General features: G+C 41.5%; 2 protein-coding genes across 16 annotated transcripts in view; both read right to left on the bottom strand.

The window, feature by feature from the left end:
• LOC129853469 (thioredoxin reductase 2, mitochondrial-like) overlaps positions 1-3,229 on the bottom strand; it is a 29,996-nt gene extending 26,767 nt beyond the window's left edge. For both annotated transcript variants that reach the window (XM_055919553.1, XM_055919554.1), the window contains exons 1-4: positions 3,102-3,229; positions 2,695-2,760; positions 1,756-1,812; positions 1,446-1,590 (exon numbers count right to left, since the gene is read on the bottom strand). In XM_055919553.1, the coding sequence (XP_055775528.1) occupies positions 1,446-1,590; positions 1,756-1,812; positions 2,695-2,760; positions 3,102-3,177 (344 nt within the window). In that variant the 5' untranslated portion in view covers positions 3,178-3,229. The remainder of the gene's footprint in view (positions 1-1,445; positions 1,591-1,755; positions 1,813-2,694; positions 2,761-3,101) is intronic.
• Positions 3,230-3,662: 433 nt separating this feature from the next.
• LOC129853467 (splicing regulator ARVCF-like) overlaps positions 3,663-21,591 on the bottom strand; it is a 233,760-nt gene continuing 215,831 nt past the window's right edge. For 8 of the 14 annotated variants that reach the window (XM_055919540.1, XM_055919538.1, XM_055919541.1 and 5 more), the window contains 9 exons: positions 18,580-18,707; positions 16,795-16,945; positions 16,310-16,502; positions 13,086-13,197; positions 12,834-12,984; positions 11,943-11,996; positions 11,299-11,393; positions 8,959-9,071; positions 3,663-7,497 (listed from right to left, as the gene is read on the bottom strand). In XM_055919540.1, coding sequence (XP_055775515.1) covers positions 8,970-9,071; positions 11,299-11,393; positions 11,943-11,996; positions 12,834-12,984; positions 13,086-13,197; positions 16,310-16,502; positions 16,795-16,945; positions 18,580-18,707 — 986 coding nt within the window. In that variant the 3' untranslated portion in view covers positions 3,663-7,497; positions 8,959-8,969. The remainder of the gene's footprint in view (positions 7,498-8,958; positions 9,072-11,298; positions 11,394-11,942; positions 11,997-12,833; positions 12,985-13,085; positions 13,198-16,309; positions 16,503-16,794; positions 16,946-18,579; positions 18,708-21,591) is intronic. The other 6 variants (XM_055919544.1, XM_055919545.1, XM_055919547.1 and 3 more) reach the window with 4 other exon arrangements.

The raw sequence follows: 21,591 nt of genomic DNA, 5'->3' as shown, positions 1-21,591 counted from the left end.
AAATAACTTTGAAAGTTTCTTCAAGTGCAGTCGCAAAAACAATCAAGCGCTATGATGAAACTGGCTCTCATGTGGACCACCACAGAGTTAGCTCTGCTGCAGAGGATAAGTTAGAGTTACCAGCCTCAGAGGACTGTTCAGAGGAGACTGCGTGAATCAGGCATTCATGGTCGAATTGCTGCAAAGAAACCACTACTAAATAACAGCAATAAGAAGAAGACACTTGCTTAGGCCAAGAAACACGAGCAATGGACATCAGACTTGTGGAAATCTGTCCTTTGATCTGGTGAGTCCAAATTTTAGATTTTTGGTTCCAACCGCTGTGTCTTTGTGAGATTCAGAGTAGGTGAACAGATTATCTCCGCATCTGTGATTCCCAACGTGAAGCACGGAGGAGAAGGTGTGATGGTGCTTTTCTGGTGACACTAAGTGATTTATTGCGAATTCAAGGCACACTTAACCAGCATAGCTACCACAGCACTCAGCAGCGATACGCCATCCCATCTGGTTTGAACTTAGTGTGTACTTAGTGTTTTCAACAGGACAATGACCAAACACAGATCGATTGAGTGCTGCATCAGATGACCCAGCCTCCACAATCACCCGACCTCAACCCAATTGAGATGGTTTGGGATGAGTTGGACCGCAGAGTGAAGGAAAAGCAGTCAACTAGTGCTCAGCATATGTGGGAACTCCTTCAAGACTGTTGGAAAAGCATTCCAGGTGAAGCTGGTTGAGAGAATGCCAAGAGTGTGCAAAGCTGTCATCAAGGTAAAGGGTGGCTACTTTGAAGAATCTCAAATATAAATTATATTGGTTACTACAAGATTCCATATGTGTTATTTCATAGTTTTGATGTCTTCACTATTATTCTACAATGTAGTAAACATTTTTTTTTTGAACCCTTGAATGAGTAGATGTCCAAACTTTTGACTGGTAAAATCAAATCAAATGTTATTAGTCACATGCGCCGAATACAACAGGTGTAGTAGACCTTACAGTGAAATGCTTACTTACAAGCCCCTAACCAACAATGCAGTTAAAAAAAATATGAATAAGAAATAAAAGTAACAAGTAATTAAAGAGCAGCAGTAAAATAATAGCGAGACTATATACAGGGGGGTACCAGTACAGAGTCAATGTGCGGAGGCACCGGTTAGTTGAGGTAATATGTACATATAGGTAGAGTTATTAAAGTGACTATGCATAGATGATAACAGAGAGTAGCAGCGGTGTAAAAGAGGGGGAGTGGAGGGGGCAATGCACATAATCTGGGTAGCCATTTGATTAGATGTTCAGGAGTCTTATGGCTTGGGGGTACTGTATATATCTTATTTATTCAATCTAGTGATGGGAATTCAAGAATTTTGCTATTGCTTTCCAAAATAGTTAATGAAATGTGCATATCCACAGGTTTCCATTGTTCTCGTACTATTGAGATTTACCAGTCATGGGAGATGGGCCCGGGGATTTGCCAGCCATATTTCTGAGCGTCTTTCAGAGCTGTGCCCAGCAGAGCAGCCTGGTGCATGAGCTTCTTGGGAATGCAGCCCACGTTCACGCACGTACCACCAATGCCCCACTTAGTACCTGAAAGGGAAGCATGAGATTTTTGGTTTATCTTCAATATTCATGCAGATTGGTCACAACATGCATACTGTTTCTTTACTCTGAGAGAAGGAAGGAAAAATGCATTTACAGTTCAAGTCAAGCTGATTATGATGGAATGTCCAGTCAGTATAACATTTCTCTTACCTTTAACTGACGGCTCCACATAATCTAACACAGCAACTTTCTGTCCTAGCTGAGCCGCTGAAAACAAAGTACATGATGTTTTGGTCAATCGTCACGTTCACTAAAGCGGCAATTAGACCAGTGGAGGCTGCAGAGGGGAGGACAGCTCATAATAATGGCTGGAAAGGAGCGAATGCAACGGCATCAAACACATAGAAACCACGTGTTTGATACCATTCCACTCCAACCATTACCAAGAGCCTGTCCTCCCCGATTAAGGTGCCACCATCCTCCTGTGAATTAGACATTACCCCACATATAAGGGTCCATTGAGCCAGTCAACCAGGTAACAAACAATCTGGGGTACATGATTGTATACTATCCTCAAGAACAGTGGTTCCCAGTGGTGTAAAGTAGTACTTAAGTAGTGTTTTGTGTATCTGTACTTAACCACTTATATTTGACATGATTTAATGGACTACTGAAAGTTGTAATAGTAGAATGCACAAGGTGAAATTTCGAAATTGGTTAGTGCATCGTCCGTTTTCCTCTAGTCATGTCAGTCATTGCAGACCGTAGAGCTATTTGTAACTTGTCACAATTGTCAAGATCAACTACCCCATGTCAGCTAACGTTTTTTTAGCCCATTGATTTTGTTGCAATGTTTGACCTACTCAAATATCATATGAACACACAAGACAAATGACCAAATGTATAGAACTGCAGGAAATAGGCTTTAAAACTGCAAAATGTTCTCTCAGCAAACAAGAGGGGTTTGAACAGTTTGTCATTAACAGTGCTTGTGCCCATAGAAATAGGCTTGGGCGCTATGTTCCTCAACGCGGAGTGAAAGTTTGTTCAAGAACACCGACTAAACTGCTCAAGAACACCGACTAAACAAAAGGTAAATCCCTGGCTCACAACGTATTGTAATACGAGTGCTGAGATTGAGACACTCACCTTCTTTGGAACAAGCCAGACCCCCAGAGCCACCACCAATAACGACGAGATCATAGTCAAATGTTCCTGTAACAAACCAAACGCCATGCAATCTCTATTGGACAATGCTGATAGTAATACCATAATAAACAGAGCCAAAATATATGCCTGAGGTTACTCATCTAGAAACCAAGCTGACAAGTGCATAGTGTAGGGCATTTGAAAATAGCATGTTATTCTACCAAAGACACTTAATGTCGACAAGGAATACTTCACACTGAAAGCTTGTTTGGCAGTGACAGGTAGCTTAGCTAACGTTAGCAGGGTCATGTTAGCCACTGTAGTGTAGCAAACAAAAAACGAAACGCTGGGCGATAATCTGTCAGTTTGTCACAAGCTAACTAGTAATATGGCAACAACCTCCCTACCAGTCAAGTTTCTCGTAAGAAGTTGAATGCAGTTGGTGCGTTTCCACCGGTGTCTGACTCTACATAAGGCTGCCATGTTGTTATTACAAAAGGACCTTCACGGAGTCATAGGCGTCTGGAAATCTGCCTGACCTATTTTACGTATGTGAGGCACATTCACCAACGCAACGTTGTCAAATGTTGCAAAGTTGAAATGGCGTTGTAGTGTTGGAAATAGAACATTAAATAAATTGCTACTGTAGTAGCTACGTAATACATACGTACATTTGATAGACTAGGTCAGGCTTAGACAAGAAATTAAACATACAGGAGTTTGTGAAATATGACTTAAAATAGGAATATTTACATTGTTGGATTCCAAACAGTAACTGATTTGGTATTAGCATGTTTTTTTTATAGATTAAATCAGGTCTCATTTAACCATGCAGACAAGAAAGCTATATAAAGAGAACAGTGACAACTTTCTGCAATACATTCGTGTTTCGGCTTCAGATAAAATACATGAAGCTGTATATCCTTGCATTTGTGCGGAATACCAAACAAACATACACAGTCAACATGTTCTTTCCAGGCATGGTTTATTGAAAACACACCAAATGTATACTCTACAAATCTGTGTTTTTTCCGTTATTTAAACAAGCATAACACTTGCCTCTGGGTATTAGTAAAATTAACATAATACATTATGTCACTGTGGCACCGCTCTGATAGCTACGAAAGCAATAACAACTTACTCTATGAAATCAAACCATTTTTTATGTCTCCATCTTTTAAAAGTTTATAATTCAATGTAATACAAGGCAAATATCCACCAACAGTCTAGACTACACTGAGGACAGAGTGGGTGTGAGTGTGTGAAATTAGGGGGAAGGGAGAGATGGATAGGGAGCCTGACAAAGACAAAAGAGGTAAACAGAGAAAGGGATGAGGGATGAGGGCGGAGGGAGGATAAAGCATGATATAAAACACATTTTCTTGATCTACCATGGAAAAGGTTAAGGCACATGATAGTTACAAACACATTTGCTACTGATACAGTTACTTTATTTTGAAGAGTTTGAATCAGTGATATCTACACAGGTAGGTCTTGCCCATTTGATTCAATTTCTGCCCCATTTTCTTGCATTTCTTTCACAGCATCTTGTTTAGTAAATGTACAATTAGTTGTACATCCACAAACAAGCTCCTGGACTACTTTCATTTGTATATAAATACAACGGCAGGTCCTTTGGTTGTGTACTCCAAAATGCAGTCAGGAATAGACAGTCAGAGATGAATAATCCAATGAAAAGCACATAGTTCTGAGGACGTATGTCGACATGGAGAACGTTTACATTATTACGTTACTTTTCTCTGAAATCAAAAGTTAATACATGTACTTTTTAATCTTTATTTTATCACATAAGTCTTTGTAAACACAGTGTAAAATATGCAAGCTTTATAAAATCACATCACAAAGAAACTCAGACGCAGGCACATGCCATTCTCCTATAGCCGACCCATGAGTTGAGCTGTTCTGTAGTGGAGGCCCCCCTCACTAGTCCCAGGACTGGGAGAGAGAAGGTTCATAGTGCAGTGTCCACATGGAGATGGAGAAAGACGAATCACAACACCACTACTAAATCTTTACCCACGTGCAGTTTAGCGTGTCTTTTGTCCCTTTAAAAAGACAACGGCGTTTGCTTCTACTACATTTCAACTGCCTCTAGAGAGAACAAAAAATATAATAAAATCGGACTTTGTATACTTTGTACAATGTGATGCAAATTCTGCCTTGAACCACATGAAACTGCTCCCCTCTCTGTTCTCTCCGGATGTGAATTACTTGAATATCCAATTACACCACAAAAACTGGCACTTAAAGAATATATAAACATCTGTACATTTGCTCATGCTGGTTTCAAATAGTTCTTTAAAGATGCATTGGCAAAATCAAAGCACGTTTTTAGGTTATCAGCGACTATATAATTGCAGTGTGAAATGAAATGGAATTCTATCACTGCTGTCTATCCCTGCTGCTGCATCCACCCATCCTTCTCTTGAGTGACCCCTGCTGAACCATCCACTTCCCCTCTCTTTCTCCCCCTCCCTAATCTCCTACAAAGATTGAGACCAGGTCATCAGTCCATCACACCTTTAAAAAAAAAAGCTGAAGATAAATGTCTTCTTTTTTCAATTTTGACAGTACAAAATATAAATATGTAATTAACATGACTCTACATATTTGATACACACCTAAATGATGTAGTTATTTCTGTTTACAAACATGGTGATCCTTTATCCAATGAATGTGCTTCCGAAACGACCTGTTATGAGTACACAATTAAGTTTGTCTTGTTTTTTTGTTGTTGTTTTTTTTTCTTTTCTTTGACCCTAATATACATTTATAAAACCAACAAAAATATATAACGCTTTTAGGTTCTACCCTTTGACAACAGGAGCATGTACACTGAATAAAAATATAAACACAACATGTAAAGTGATGGTCAATGTGTCATGAGTTGAAATAAAAGATCCCAGAAACATTCCATAGGCACAAAAATATTATTTCTCTCAAATGTTTTGCAAAAATGTGTTTACATCCCTGTAAGTGAGCAGTTTATCCTTTGTCAAGATAATCTATCCACCTTACAGATGTAGCATATCGAGAATCTGATTAAACAGCATGATCCTTACATAAGTGCACCTTGTGCTGGGGACAATAAAAGGCCACTCTAAAATGTGCAATTTTGTCCCACAATGCCACAGATGTTTTTATGGAGCGTACACAATTGGCATGCTGACTGCAGGAATGTCCACCAGAGCTGTTTCCAGATAATTTAATGTTAATTTCTCTACCATACGCCGCCTCCAATTTCGTTTTAGAGAATTTGGCAGTACGTCCGGCCTCACAACCACAGACCACATGTAACCACCCCAGCCCAGGACCTCCACATCCAGCTTCTTCAGAAGGGGGAGGGGGGGGGGGTATTTCTGTCTGTAATAAAGCACTTTTGTGGGGTAAAACTCATTCTGATTGACTGGGCCTGGCTCTACAGTGGGTGGACCTGGCTCCCAAGGGGTGAGCCTATGCCCTCCCAGGCCCACCCATGGCTGCACCCCTGCCCAGTCATGTGAAATCCATAGATTAGGCCCCAATTAATTATTTTAAATTAACTGATTTCCATATCTGAACTGTAACTCAGCAAAATCTTTGAAATTGTTGAATGTTTTGTTTACATTTTTGTTCAGTGTACTTCACATAATCCTCTCCCTTCATAAACGCAATCCATTTATAAACAAAATGTCTTATATCCTATTCAACTTTATTACACATCAATGGCAAATAGCAACCAACCGAGTAAATCATATACCTTCAGCAAACAACCACGACTATCGATTCAGAAAATATATTTTCATTTTGTTTTACTCAACAGCTATAAGTAACCCAACCAAATGTACATGTAATTTCACTTCCCTAACTCCAATCAACACTTGCAGGTGTGTGAAATTCTTGTGGGTTTATGAACTAAATCAGCACCCAGTCAGTCCCCTATGCGTTGCACAGCAATGATCCCAGTGCACTTAAAGAAACACAGTGAACCATTGTATGCCAAATGTGTTTGAGAGCCTTCGCGTGTGAAAAGCGTATCTGTGGAGTCTGCTACAGCTCTTTTAAGCGACGCTCAAGCATCAAGTCCCCAACTTAAAACCACACCAACATTCATCTGCCATCTACCACACCAGTCCACACTTCTTCAAACTAAAATGAAAAAGACAGACCAGATAAAGAAAAACAATATTACAAACAAATACAATTTACAGTGCCTCGAGGAAAGACAAACAAAAATAAAATGGAAACAAAAAGCTAAATTGTTACATGGAAATAAACATTTGGAAGCAAACCTCATTTTGACATGAAAATTAAATAGTTCATTTTCTCTTTCCCCTTTCCCTCCACCTTTGCAAGCAGTAGAATCAACAAACATAACGTTCTCTCCTGCCTCACACCACCAGCAGCCATCCTTAGAGTAACCATAAAGATAGAGCTTTAGATCACTTGTATCTCTAGGAGGATAACCGGCTCCATTCTTCCATCCTGACACCAGAGCTGCTCCAGTCAGTCCTCAGGTTCGTGTACACTATGTTTGTCCATCCAGTGGGAATGTAGATACGAGTAGTAGTAGTAGTAGAAGTAGTCATTTTTTTGATTTTCTGTTCTATACATTTCATTTGCTGATTCAAAAAGCATGAAACATTGGCTGATGGATGATCACTTTTGTTGTTTTGTTTCTCTCTCTCATTTACAACGTCTATCTGCTGGCGAGTCGACATCAAAATAAACTCCATGTGTTATGACAGTGATGACATGGGAGATCCTCATCTAGTTGAGATGTTGCGCTGTTGTTATTTAAGCCTAGAACACAGAAAAAAACAGAGGGAGATGGGGACACTGGTGATTATGTCAGATCTGAACTCCTATGTAGAGCAGGGGACGCGTCCCAAAAGGCACCCTACTTTGCGCACTACTTTGATCAAAGCCAAATGGGCCCTGGTCAATAATAGGGCGCTTATAAAAGGAATAGGGTGCCATGGGACGCAGGCCAGGTTTTTTAAGCAGTTGAATAATCAAGCTTCTACAGTAAGTCAGAGGGCACAGTGACCAAGTGGTATTACAGTAACTCAAAATCACAATACTAAAATACATAAATCAATATTCCTACATGCTTGAGAGATGTCAAATCCAATGTAAAATGGAGACAAAAGACAGAGAGATGTTCGGATGACATGTTTGAATGGCAGCTGCAAAAAGACAGCTTGGTTAACACACAAATGAAGTGTTGACAAGCTGAATGCACCGACCTGTCTGTTTAAACTACCTGCACACAGCTCTGACACCCATGCATAACCCACAAAACACGCCACCAGAGGTCTCTTCACAATCCACACACACATGTACATTGTAATATTGTTGGATGGTGGTATTATACAATTTGTATTGTAGTGGTGTAATAATGTTATATGATGTACTGTTATCTTTTGTTTTGTGTGATGTAAGTGCCTTAATGTGTTTGGACCCCAGGAAGAGAAGCTGCTGCCTTGGAAGCAGCAAACGGGGATCCCTAATAAATACAATAGTGAAGAAGGCCTTTCGTATGATTATCCTGTCTGACATGATTGACTTAATGTCCATTTTAAGCATGTCATTGTTAGATTAGATATGTTTTTTTGTTCATTAGCATTGACAAGATCATGTGATGATCAAAATATTTTTAAAAGCCGTATTGTCAATTGTGTGCTGATAATCATTTTGCTTTTCAGACATGAGGAGTCAATCAAAGCTGTATAGCTGATCCCTTACATTTCACCTAGGAGGATGAGAGTGATGGGAGAGCAACGAGAGAATATTGAGACTAACAGCAATGAAGACAGACACAGCCCTTTGCTTCCAAAGAACTGTTGATGATCAGCCACCTACCACAGCTTCTCACCCACAGCAGAAACACTCAGCGATTAGTGATGGGACAGGAGGACAGATATGAGCGAGTGATGAGAGGATCCTGTATAATGAGCTGTAACGAAGCAAACCCAGAGCAGCTAGCCTAGCACACACGGTCATACAGCCAAGCCAGAGAACCTCGGAGTAGCTAGCCAAGGCTAGCCTGGCCAAGCACAGACAGTCCAAGCCAGTCCAAGGCCAGGCGAGCCTGGCCAAGCACAGACAAAATGAGGTTTGGTGTCATAAGCCAACTACTCTGGGCCAACCATAAACAAACCAGCAGTGAAGTGTGTGAGGGCTAAAACAGAAAGGTGGTGGAGCAAACAAAAAGGAGACTAACAATCCAAAAAGTGGAAAACAAACATTTGTAAGACCTACCATGCATGCATTTAGACCCAGGAGTCAACAGGCTGAGGTTTAACGTCACAAGCATCCACCAGATTGACTGCAGGCCTGTTACTCCTGACATAGTGTTTCGTATTTGTGTCATTCTGCAGCAACGGGAGAAGGGGTTAACAGCAAATCAAAGAGGTCAATAAATATAGTCTTTACAGAGGAGTGGAATGCCAGGGTTAGTTCCTTAGCATAAAGGAAGCTCTTAGAGTCCGAAAAAGGCGATTAGAAACAAGAAACGAAATTACGCATGCAAACAAACAGAGGGGGACAAAGCAGTTCAAACAGCAGTTGCATTTTGGGTATCAGCCTTCTGGAGGTGTAGAAAGCAGGGTTGAGCAGTTTTGATTATTTCTGTGCTTAAGTCAATTCAAAACAAGGGGGGTGGGGCTGTAGGCATCAGAGGACATATCTGCCACCTCTAGTCCTGTCTGACAGCTAATTTGCTTTTGGAGGTTTTGCAGGACTTAAGAAGTATGTTGACAAGCATTTGTGTCTCCAGGCTGCATAGCTGCCAGTTACACACTAAGCACTTATTTATGTCATCTTCAGACCAAAAAACAGCTGCGGTCGGATAACCGTGTTAGTTGGAGTTGGGAAAGTTACTTTCTAAATTGAATCCGTTAGAGTTACTAGTTACCTTTCCAAAATTGTAATCAGTAATGTAATTTTGGGATTACTTTCCCCTTAAGAGGCATTAGAAGAAGACAAGAAGGATACATCAAACACATTTGGTGTGTCATCATAGTGGTCTCGCTCAGGTGGAACAAACGTAAACTTTATCCAATGCTGAATTGAATGCCATTGAGAAAACAGAAAAGTGTCAATGTATTTTTTTCAACAAATATCAGTTCTAAATTTAAAAGTAATCCAATAACTAATCATCTAGCTTTCTAGTATCTAATCAGATTACAATACATTAGCTGGTAACAGTGGCGGATTTAGGTACAGGCGACATAGGCAGCTGCCCAGGGCGGCATGGGGCGCCCGCAATTTTTTTTTTAGAATGGTTACATTTGCGCGATCGGTTTTCTATCGCTCATTTGCACGTCACATCAATGATATGTCACCATGTGGGAGTGTGGGTCAATTAACCTTGTCGGAGTGGGCGTCCTGATTCTAGTTTGTGAGCTAGGCAGGCTACTGCCTGGGAAAGTCTCCCACTCAGATGGGGAGGGGGGCGGGGGTAGGTTGACGTCAGGTCTACCCACTGGAAGCCCCAGGTAGGGGGAACGGGCGAATCTATCAAATAGAACACCTCTAACTTCGTACAGTACTAATGCAATTAGTAAAATCAGTCACACTACGAAATGCTACCAAATAAACCACAATTCATTCATAATACTGTGAATATATAGTTTCTCAGACATATTGTTGCATTTTTTTCCCTGGTTTGTGCGAAATCGTTAAGAATAATATAAAACCAGTCTGCACACCACCAAGGTGAATTGGTTTAGTCTTGACTCTTGGTTAACAGTGTTGAGGGATGGGTAATGTATTGATGCTCGAGTGCCAAATCAACACAAATTTGTTTCCATTCGTCTTTGTGACTTTTTTTTTATATTTATAAGTCTTATTTTTGTACATTTCTGTATAGTTTTAAATGTTATGATTATTTATTTGTGTTGTTCCAATAAAAATGACAGTTAGTGCAGAATGAAGGGGGGTTCACCCAGGGAGTCATACAAGCTAGAACCGCCACTAGCTGGTAATGTAACTGATTACAGCTAAAAGGTTTTTTGTAATCATATTACATGCAACTGATTACATGTAATCAGTTATTCCCCAACCCTGTTTTGTGTCCTATAATTATAATCATCTCAAGAAGCAACTGGGAGGGACTATAGATGAGGACAGCAAAATGTGTAAACATCTCTTTCCCATTCTATTAGTCTGAACTCATGGTAACTCTATTCATTAAGTCTAGCTGTGTTAGCATGTTTGACCCATCGAACCACCTCTAGTTTTTCACTACCAGATATTCCTGTGAGTCTCTCTCTCTCTAGATGGAGGAGCAGGACTTAACCAGTCCCACATGAATTACTTTCACAATCACAAAGCTTACGCTCAATGATCTGCTGTCTGCATCCAGTAAATTGGACTGCTAGATGAGTGGCACTCGGCTCGACAGACGATATCAACTGTTGCTTAACTCCTTCCTTAGAAAGAGCCTGGCATGGGCATGTGGGCAAGGGCACTAAGAGAGACGGGTTTAGGCTATCTTAACAGAAACGGAGCATCGCGACTTGTGTGCTTTAATAGCCTGATCCACTAGTCAGTGTAGCTGTAGATGGGCCGTAACGGGTGGGTCTAGACCAGAAGTACCTTCAATGGCTCCCGTTCTGTCAGGTCCACTGACCCGTCTCCACCGCTCTTGTACTTGCAGTCCTTGTCTCTCTGGTCGATGGTGGAGTAGCCATCTAATATGAGAGAGCGAGAGAAGATCACAGAAGGATATCACTGTTAAATGCTTGGATGGAAACTACAGTAGACTAGCTGCATGCAGCCTTCCAGGACTGGAGTGGCGCACATCTGACGTAGAGGAAGAACTCATTAGTTAGAGAGGAAACAAGACAATTGTTTGCATTTTCATTGAAAAAGAGGAGCACTGAGGAAAACATTTAAAATCAGAAAATAGCCCACACTTCCTGTGCCATCTGTTCTACTGAATTAGCGCCCATCCTTATACCTCTTTATAAATCTCCTGTTAAGAGAAGGGTCTTGCATACAGCATCATAAGTAAAACAGTACTGCACTGTCTACTGTTACAGCATCCTAACAATGAATAACTTTGTTCATTCCAAATACTGCAAAAAATTTAACCTACATTTTTTTTAATAGAATTTTTATTTGGGCATTGGTGTTGTTGGGGTTCTAGAACTGTCTGTAGTCCCTAGAGATCAGAACATTGCATCTGGGACTACTAGCGTTCGTCGTTGGCGATTGAGGTCATGCAAACTCGGTCTTACCTGGACCAAGCTCGTCCATAGGTATCATATCACCACTTCCATTTTTCTTGGTGCCTGAAAAGCATTTATATGCCGTTTTAATCATGAGCACCACACACACAATTGGTTTGATTCACGAGCCAATGTTGCTTTCAGGCCAATGGTCCTCAGTCACTGTCTGCTGATACACTTAACGCAGGCAGGCTGAGAATGGGTGTGAATGACAACCGCACCTCATGTGTATGCATGGTTGGAAAAAAAAGTCACAAGGCCAGAAACAAGAAGACAAAAGTGCTGTCATGCCCTCGACTCCTCTGTCAATGAGATGTTTAGTTTATTAGGCTGCTACAGTACCTCCCTTTATGTCAGGGTTGGGCAATAATTTTGGCTCGAGGGTCACATCCGGATTTCAGATTCAGGCCTTAAAAATTGACAGCTATTTGAAAACCTATAGGTTCATTATAATTCCTTCATAGTTTTGATCTACTTTTAGACGTTCAAGAGTGGCCTAGAGTGTTTTTTTTAAACACACCACCCCCCCCTCAAAAATATTATTCCTGTGGGCCGGCTTGACACCCTACTTCATATCCTACTCTACATGCTTGGATTTGCATTTGGAACACACTATTGGATTAGATAAATCTACCCATGATGCATCATTCTCCACACCATCCCAATTGTACTGACTACAGCACATGAAGATCACCAAACCACGCAGCAGAACAATGAGGGTGAAAGGTTTCAAGCACAGCGCCCCTAAAGTGCGTATTATGGCTATGAGTGAGAACACACAAAACAAAGTCCAGATAGAGCCATCCTCCTCAGCACTCATTCTAATCAAGACTTCTGATGCACACACCAGCGGTTTCCTCCATAGATTCAGAGCAGTTATATTATCTATGGTTTCCTCACTCAGTTCACCACAGTAGGCCAGGCCCGGAGGATCCCCAGTCTCGCCTGCCGTCACAGACTGACCTTGGTTCTTCTCCATCAGGGGCAGGGTAGTGTCGTCGTAGCCTGGCTTGCCGTTCTTGGCTGCTTTAGGGGCGCCGCTCGCTGTAAGCTGAGAGGGAGAGAGTAGGGACACAAGTGTACTTATTGTGGATGTGTGTGAATGTGTGTGTGCATGTGCGCGCGTGCACGTTCTTCTACACAGCCGTGTACCTGGAAGTGGCTCTTATTCCATCCTTCCTTGGTCAGGGCGTTCCTCAGGTCCTTGTAGCTCCACACCGTCTGCAGCACGTGGGAGGCAGCCTTGTTCTCACGTGGTGATTGGCTGAGCGAGACAGGGGGAAAAGCAGGGTCGCGGTCATAAGTGCAGACCATAGCAAAACATTTAGCAGTGGAAAACGTTTCTGCAACAAAAACGTGTTTATTGAACAAGCTCCGGTAGTGTAGTGAACACAACCCAAAACGTTGGACCCAACCAATGCCGGCAGCTAGTGGAGGCTGGAGCCGAATGCAATCAATCTCACATTCAAAGCCATCATCCATCTATTCCCACTGATGGCCCCAGGAACTTGCTTTTAATTCACACCCCAATGGCCACACACATTTCCTTTCATTCAATTAATTAAGTATTCCTTAGCCCTTAGTGTTAATTACATGGGGGGGGGTTCTCCATCACTTCAAAGTCAATCTCATGGGTTTAGGGAAAACACATTTATTTGGTATTGTTGGAGACTATTTGACAGGAGCCCATTTTAGTCCATTTATAATTGTATAATTAGCCTAGCAGCAGTAATGCTCATGTTATTGGTTAGATGGAATAATCTAACGGGCATTGTATTTGGGCAGAGGGAAAATACAAAGGGGGCGTGTCTCAGAGGCCAGAATGATCCCACGAGGGATGAAGAGGAGCCATGTGTCTGGAGTACCAGCTGGTAGACCGTCAAGACTGGTCTATAACACCGGCTTACATCTTTACTGTTTTATATCACTACATACTTAGCATGAAGATATCACTTTTATATATTCTTAAAGATTGAATGTTACACCTTGCACAAACCGGCTGCGCGCGTGCGCCATCGTGCATAAATTTATTTTGCCCCCCCCACACCAAACGCGATCACGACACGCAGGTTAAAATATCAAAACAAACTCTCAACCAATGACATTCATTTGGGGACAGGTCGAAAAGCATTAAACATGTATGGTATTTTAACTAGTTAGCTTGCATTTGCTAGCTAACGTTAATTTAACCTATTTGGCTAGCTTGCTGTTGCTAGCTAATTTGTCCTGGGATATAAACCTTGAGTTGTTATTTTACCTGAAATGGACAAGGATCTCTACTCCGACAATTAATCCACATATAAAACGGCCAACCGAATCGTTTCTAGTCATCTCTCCTCCTTCCAGGCTTTTTCATCGTTTAAATTATATGGTGATCGCATCTAAACTTTCATTGTATTACCACGACTACCGGCAAAACAGTTTTCTTCTTTCTATCCCCCACGTGGGTATAACCAATGAGGAGATGGCACGTGGGTACCTGCTTCTATTAACCAATGAGGAGATGGGAGAGGCAGGACTTGCAGCGCGATCTGCGTCAGAAATAGGAACGACATCTATTTTAGCCCTTGGTGCCTCAGACGCTCCTTGGCGCGCAAGCAGTGTGGGTGCAATAATTGAATAACATGTGTTTCTAAATTTATTTTGCGATGCTCGCGCACGCGACGTGTCCGGTCTGGTCAGCATGTTAGGTTGAAGCTTTTTGCATGTGAAAAGTGTAATTATTTAGTGGACTGCAGTAAGACAATTAGGAACGTGTACTCCCAATAACTCAAGGCCTCTCCTGACTGATAAGAAGCCCTGTTAAAGGCATGGAGGGGTCTAGAAGAAAAAGAAACGCACACCTATTTAGGCGAGGTGCTGGCTAGCGGAGTAGAAAACTTAAAAATAAAGGAGAGCCGCACACTCTAGGAGCTCAGGTGCAAAAATATTTAATTTACCAACGTTTCAACAGGCAAGCTGTCTTCATCAGGGTACAATCACAGACACTGCGGGATGACTCGTTTATATATAGTGTCAAGACACACAGGTGTCTGTAATCATGGCCAAGAGTGGCCTAATATCATTGGTTAACTTCTCAAATATTAAAATGGCATCGAAAGAGCAACAATAAATACAAATGGATAGCATACGATCATAGACTCACTTAAGACCACACAAGCCTACAAACAACCACAATGGCAAAGTCCCAACAACCACAATGGCAAAGTCACAACTATCACAAGAATGGCTTCAGATCAAAGTCCACGTTAAGACTGAAGGCATGGAGGGGCACAACGTTTTCCCCAACATGAAGAACAGACTCAGTTCCTGCCCAGCAACAGAGACTGATTGTTCATCCTAGATATAGGAGGGCCTAGTTGGAAGGTATAAACATATGTGCTTGTGTGACCTGTATGGTGTGCTAAATATAGTTTGAGCTTCCTTTGGTGCCCGACTGGCTTTGTACCAGAACTTTGAACCTAACGCTATTCAATAAAGTACGGGTGTAAAATCCTCATTGGAAACTAATCGTAATTAAAATCATCAATAGGTTGTAGAATGACACATTGTCAAAAGAGACATTATCGTCTCCCGCTGACTTGATCAAGTAGATCAGATCAGTCAATGGAAAATGAGGACAGTGATATGAAATAAAGTGGAAACTGGGAAATCTTTCAAACATCTCTTGAATTCCTATTCATAGTACTTAGTATTCCGGTGAAGTGCACTATAGTAGGTTTGATGGAAACCAGACACTACACGATACGGGCTAATCTATTCAATCTCAGTCATGTTCTACAGATCGAAATGATATGACAAGGAATCCAGCTTATAGCACTTTATATTATTAAAAAGGCCATTAACGCCCATCCTGGAGGACGTGAAAAGGCATGGGGTCGTTACATTGTACATGGCCAGCAGCAGACAATCCTGGTTCTTGAGTGATTGCAGAATATACTATATATCATGGATATTATTAATGTGACTATATTATTAATTGCATTTAAAGACAAAAAAAAAAAGAAAAGAAAAGGATGGACACCTCTCTCATGGGGAGGGAGGCCCGTGGCACATGTAGTCATTACTGTACTTGCAAACGGGTATAGTATAGCTAATGTGAAAACCATTCAATTGTTTGACTGCCTTATGCTCTGTTGTACTGCGCTGTACTATGTTGTAAATCAAATCGCAATCAAAGTTCATTGGTTGTGTACACCTGCAAATCTGTGTACGCAACCAATCAACTTTGATTTTATTAGCAGGTGCAGCGTTACTAGCTCCAACAGTGCAGTAGAATGTCTAGCAAATACAACACAAACACACAAACAATACAACAATAAAAACAAGAAGTCAAGAAATGTATTGTATTGGTCAGTACTGTGCCATCATCCTACCTTGTCTTGTTGATGGCCACCAGTTTCTCGATGGCCTGGGCCTGGATGAGGGAGCGTGCGTTCTCGGAGCTGTCCGTCACAATCTCGTGGATGGTGTTGAGGATGGCCACCACTGTATCTTCCTCCAGGTTCTTGGCTGGCCGCTGCTGACCACTGGGCAGGTTACTCACCAGGTCCCTCATGGCATAGCTCCCTACAGGGCAGGGGTCAAAAGGCAGGGTGCAGAGGGCATTGTAGAAAATGTTCGATATCAAGCAATTAAAATTTGGGCTAATCCACAATCATTCTTATCTACAATAAGTAGATTACACATTCCTATTCAGCAAAAGACATACACAGGTTCAACAAGCATATTCTTATCCTCATTAACAGCTATCCAATCTCAACGTATTCCGAAGTGTTTTATCCCAACCTTGTTCTGTTTGCCCTACAGAGAGGCCTTGTGTTGACCATGTGTGGTCAGGTTATGTGGTCAGTGATCGTACCGATCAGGTCTTTGTTGCGGCGGTCGATGGAGAGGTTACGCAGGGCGATGGCCACGGCTCGGACCACCTTGTCAGCATCAGAACGCAGCAGCTCCACCAGGATGGGAAGACCCTTCTCCTTCCTCACAGTGGCTCGTATGTAGTTGGACCACTGGGGACAGAGAGGGAACAGATTGGGTATAGGATTGCCTCCAATATGAATCTTCTCTTTGTGTCAGACAGGGTTCAAGTGACCTTTCTATTGAAAAAAAAAATCTGTGTATTTATTTATTTGCCTGTGTGTGTGTGTGTGTGTGTGTGTGTGTGTGTGTGTGTGTGTGTGTGTGTGTGTGTGTGTGTGTGTGTGTGTGTGTGTGTGTGTTTTACTGCTTTTTAATTTTAATTTTACTGCTCTCGGGATGAAATTATTGTTTGGATAAACTTATTTAGTATATATTTTTTTACTCTTTATGCGATACGCAATGCAGAGAATGCCAGAAAAATAATTATCAATTAATTACTACAGTGAATTATTGTAATGTTGGTTTATGTGTCAATTAATCCCATATGGGATGGGTTGCCAATTGACGATTTGACACGAACATAAAATGTCATTCATTCATTCATGCTGGCTATGGATAACCAGTCTATGTAGAGAGAATAATATCTGCTAATACAGACACACACACACACCAACACACGTGCGCCCGCTTGCACGCCCGCCCCCCCCACAGACTCGATTATTGTACAGTAGCACAGCCAACAGTTGATTTCTGGATTTGACCGTTTTTGGTTGTTGTCTCTGATTAAACACACATTTTCTTCTCTCTTTTCCTGTAACACAACACATTAAGTTTGACATGAAAGCGCTCCCCTTTGCTGAACACCGTTACCCCCCGGAGATGTAATTAAACTGGCGCAACACCAGACCACTGGGTGGCAGTAGTAAACCTAAAAAACAGACAGCACCTAGTCAAACAGCTAGGGAGCAGCAGGGAGAAAGGGATGAAAAGAGGATTTAAAACAAAAGAAAAGCTTTGAGATATCCTCATAGGGAGCGGGGACAAGTAATGTCCATCTCCTCGATGCCAGAGGTTTGACGTGTTAGCAGCTGCCCTAGAGTGTGGACAGGCGATCAGCCTCCTCAGCTCAAACTGAATGAAAAACCATGGAGGGAGGGGTGGAATCTTTCTCTATATATACTACAACAACAAAACAAAACAAAAATCACCAGTGCAGAACAGTGATGGAAAACAGAGCAAAAAGGAAACCGGGGACAGTTTATACAGGGTGTACATGTACTGTAGCCTCACATGTTATACACACGGTACAGGTTATGGGTAAGTGTTTGGTTTTAAATGAACAAAGAGATACAAGTTGGACTGTGTTCAAATCGATCTAACATCTCGTCTGTTGTGTTGTGTTTCTCCAACTGGAGCCTAGTGACGCATGCCGTGGCAACGGATATGTTTACAGCGTGACACATAATGTGTAAAAGTGAATCACGATGGCGCTAGCATGCCAGTGTTCTCTAGGCCTAACATAGCCACTGTATTGACTATGAACATTCCATTCCTGAAGGGAAGAGCATGAATAGCCTCCGTACTTTAAACTAGTGATGGTAAAATAAGGCCCCTGAGCTGGACGAGAGACCACACTCTTATTACTCACTACAGTAACCAAACGGAGAGTGTTTGGTAATGACACTGCAGAGCTCCATTCGGGATAACTGGTCCTTCCTATTGAGGTTCAGAGACCTTAATCGCCTTAATTACAATGTGTGTGTGTTGTATGTGTGAGACTCACGGTCCACTGTCCGGCACTGAGGTTCTGCAGGGCCCCTGCTGCAGCCTCCAGAGTGTTGTAGTTCTGGCTCTCAGTGAGCAGAGACAGGTACAGCCTCACTACCTCTGGCTGGTACAGCAGCTCAAAACCTGCAGGGACAGAGAGAGAAAGAGAGAGAGAGAGAGAGCGAGAGAGAGAGAGACATGGAAGTTAGACACAGAGAGACACACAGGGTACAGTAGACACACTGGGAGGCAGAGAATCAACAGACTGATTATTAAACAACTGAAATAAACAGAGACATGTAATGTAGCTTAGCAACAGAGACAGGCAATCAGAGTCTGTGAAAACTGCTCAGATAATACTGAGATCTCTAATATAAGTCTCTCCTCACACGAGTCTGGCAGGCAAGACTATTAGGTGTCTGTCAAATTATGGAATTATTATTACTATTCTCTCGCTCACTCTAGTAAATCGCATTAACAGCAACGTGATAAGACATGACAAACAAGGGTGCCAAGTCTACCCAAGCTATTGTTAAAACTGGGTAGACAACTGACATACATTTGCTAACAATTAAAAAATGGCATTGTCATTATTCCATAACTACAATGGAACAACAAGTGTAATTACATGCTGATACTACTCGTACTACTACACAGTATTACTAATACTACTGGTAGTTAGTCTGGTGTAAGTGTGACCAACTCTTAATAGGTACAGTAGCTTAGTCACAGATAGTCATCGGCCACTCACAGAATCAGTGCTTTTCTATAATAATAGAGACATCGGCTTAATTGCCACTTTGTAGCTCTCAAAGTACAAATCTCTGCTGTGATCGATGACCTCAGTCACAAAACTCTGCCCTGATTTTATTGAGTGGAGGGCGTGAGTAGGGCTGGGGCGGTCACCAAATTTCGTCAGCCTGTGATTGTCAAGCAAATAACTGTCGGTCTCAAAGTAATTGACCGTCAATTAACATAAACACATTTAGTGTCTCCTGCCTTCCCACACATAACCTACAAGCCATTTAAAAAGTCAAAAAAATCCATGTAATATAGCCTACACCTTCACAATAAATCCATGAATTATTTTTGACATGCTTGGTCCTGATGTGGCTAAGCCAAATGGCTGTGGGCTTCACTAGTTCATTTAGTAGACAAGATTTGCTTAGAATTCCGTGGGATTATTTTAAAGTATGAAGAATACAATTGAACAAAGCTGAATAAAATATAAATATTTTCTCCAAACGATTTGAGGGAGTGCGCACATGCGGCTATTCTGTGTTAAGTGGTTTAAAGAGTTAATTTAGCGTTGTGCCCTTGTCCTTGAGTGTGCTGCGCAATCCGAAGCGTCTCTCACTCACATGGCACTCCGTCACGTAATCAGGTCTTTCTCACAGGCTACAAGTGAAGACAGACATCAGGGACTAAACTGTGCACACTCTTATCCAATTCCGAGGTGCATATTGAAGATATTGGAAGAACTGTCCATATTTACTTTGTCAGACAACAAGATGAGTAGGCCTAAACAGCAAAAGCATTAGCCTATGTCAATCTACTATCCCCCATAGTACAAAAGTTGACCGATTCGTCAGCTTGTCCTTTTGTGTGAGAAATAAATATTCCAAACATAGTCTGGGACAGTTGTGGGATACGATAGATCCCAAATGAATACAACCACTAGCATCAAAACATTTTTTTTATGCAACATGGCTAACGCAACAGATCAGAACGTTTAGCTTAATGTTGATAAACTGTAAGGCTATTTCTTCACATTAGAAACGTTGCAATGTGCACATGATAGTTGGCTAATAAGCGCAAATGTTCCAAAAGGGCAATCAATTCGCGGGAAAACACCATTCTCAAAAGTGACCACAAACGCAATTATGCATGTAATGCTTTAATTATAAAAGGCACATTTTTATGGTGAAAACTCCCCCAAACTTGACTCACACGCTGCTTATGTATGCCAGTTAGGCTCTACACCCGTTGTAAAGAAGATTAATGTGCTTCATTTTAAGAAGTTATTTGGACACTTTAGTTGTGATACCAACCGTATTAAAACATATGGACTAGGCTACATGAGGTGTGCGACTATCATTCGAACAAGTCGCAAAAAGACCATGTTTCCTATGCTGGGCATCATTCACAAGTGACAGGCTAATATTGTCACCCATCAGACTACTCTTGGTAATACGGTCACCGCAACAGCCCTAAGCGTGAGTTCCCTCTTAGGTTGTGACATTTCAAACAGACCTCAGTAATGGCAGCTGATAGCAAGGTAAAGCGGAGCTTGTTGACATGGCCGGATCACTATGACTACAGATTATAGTTTAGGATCAGGACAGTTTAGGATCACTTAAACTATAAAAAGGGGAGAGCAAATGTCATTGTTTGTAATGATGTGAATATTGCCACTCATAACCTGGTACTTCTCTCATTTAGACTAATTTGCACACAAATAAATAATCTGTTGCCACAGACAAAGATTCAGTCAATCTTACAAGACATTGATTTTTACAACAAATCATCACTCACACCAGGACCATAAATAGATTAGGATTGTGAATCATGAGGTAAGTAGATATTGATTTCACATATACAACAAAATTCGAGTATCTGAGAGCAACGTTTCTCTGTCTATTTAACACAGTCAGTAAATGGATAGCTTGGCTGTGATGGTGTAATTACATTATCAGCTATCAGATGTCTCAGGCTGGTCAGAAAGAGGCAGAGTGTATATCGAACCCCTCTCTCCTTTTCCACTACCAAGGTCACCACAGGCTGTTTGACATCCCAGGGGAGGATCACTTCTCATACTGTAATACATCCACACAAACAGCCAGTCGCTACGGAAGACAGCTTGGCTTGGCTCTATGGACTCAAAACCAAATAATTCAACCTTATCAAAATACATTTGTATTCACATTCTCACAACCTGACAGTCAAGGCCTTGTGCACTTTAACGTCTAGTGATTCGGAAAAGACTGCCTTTCCTTCAGTGTTTTCTGAATAATAATGTCCGTCAGAA

The sequence above is a fragment of the Salvelinus fontinalis genome, chromosome 4 (assembly GCF_029448725.1).
Source record: "Salvelinus fontinalis isolate EN_2023a chromosome 4, ASM2944872v1, whole genome shotgun sequence".
NCBI lineage: Eukaryota > Metazoa > Chordata > Actinopteri > Salmoniformes > Salmonidae > Salvelinus > Salvelinus fontinalis.
Note: the sequence above shows the minus strand (reverse complement) of the source record. Positions and strands in the feature narration are given on the sequence as shown.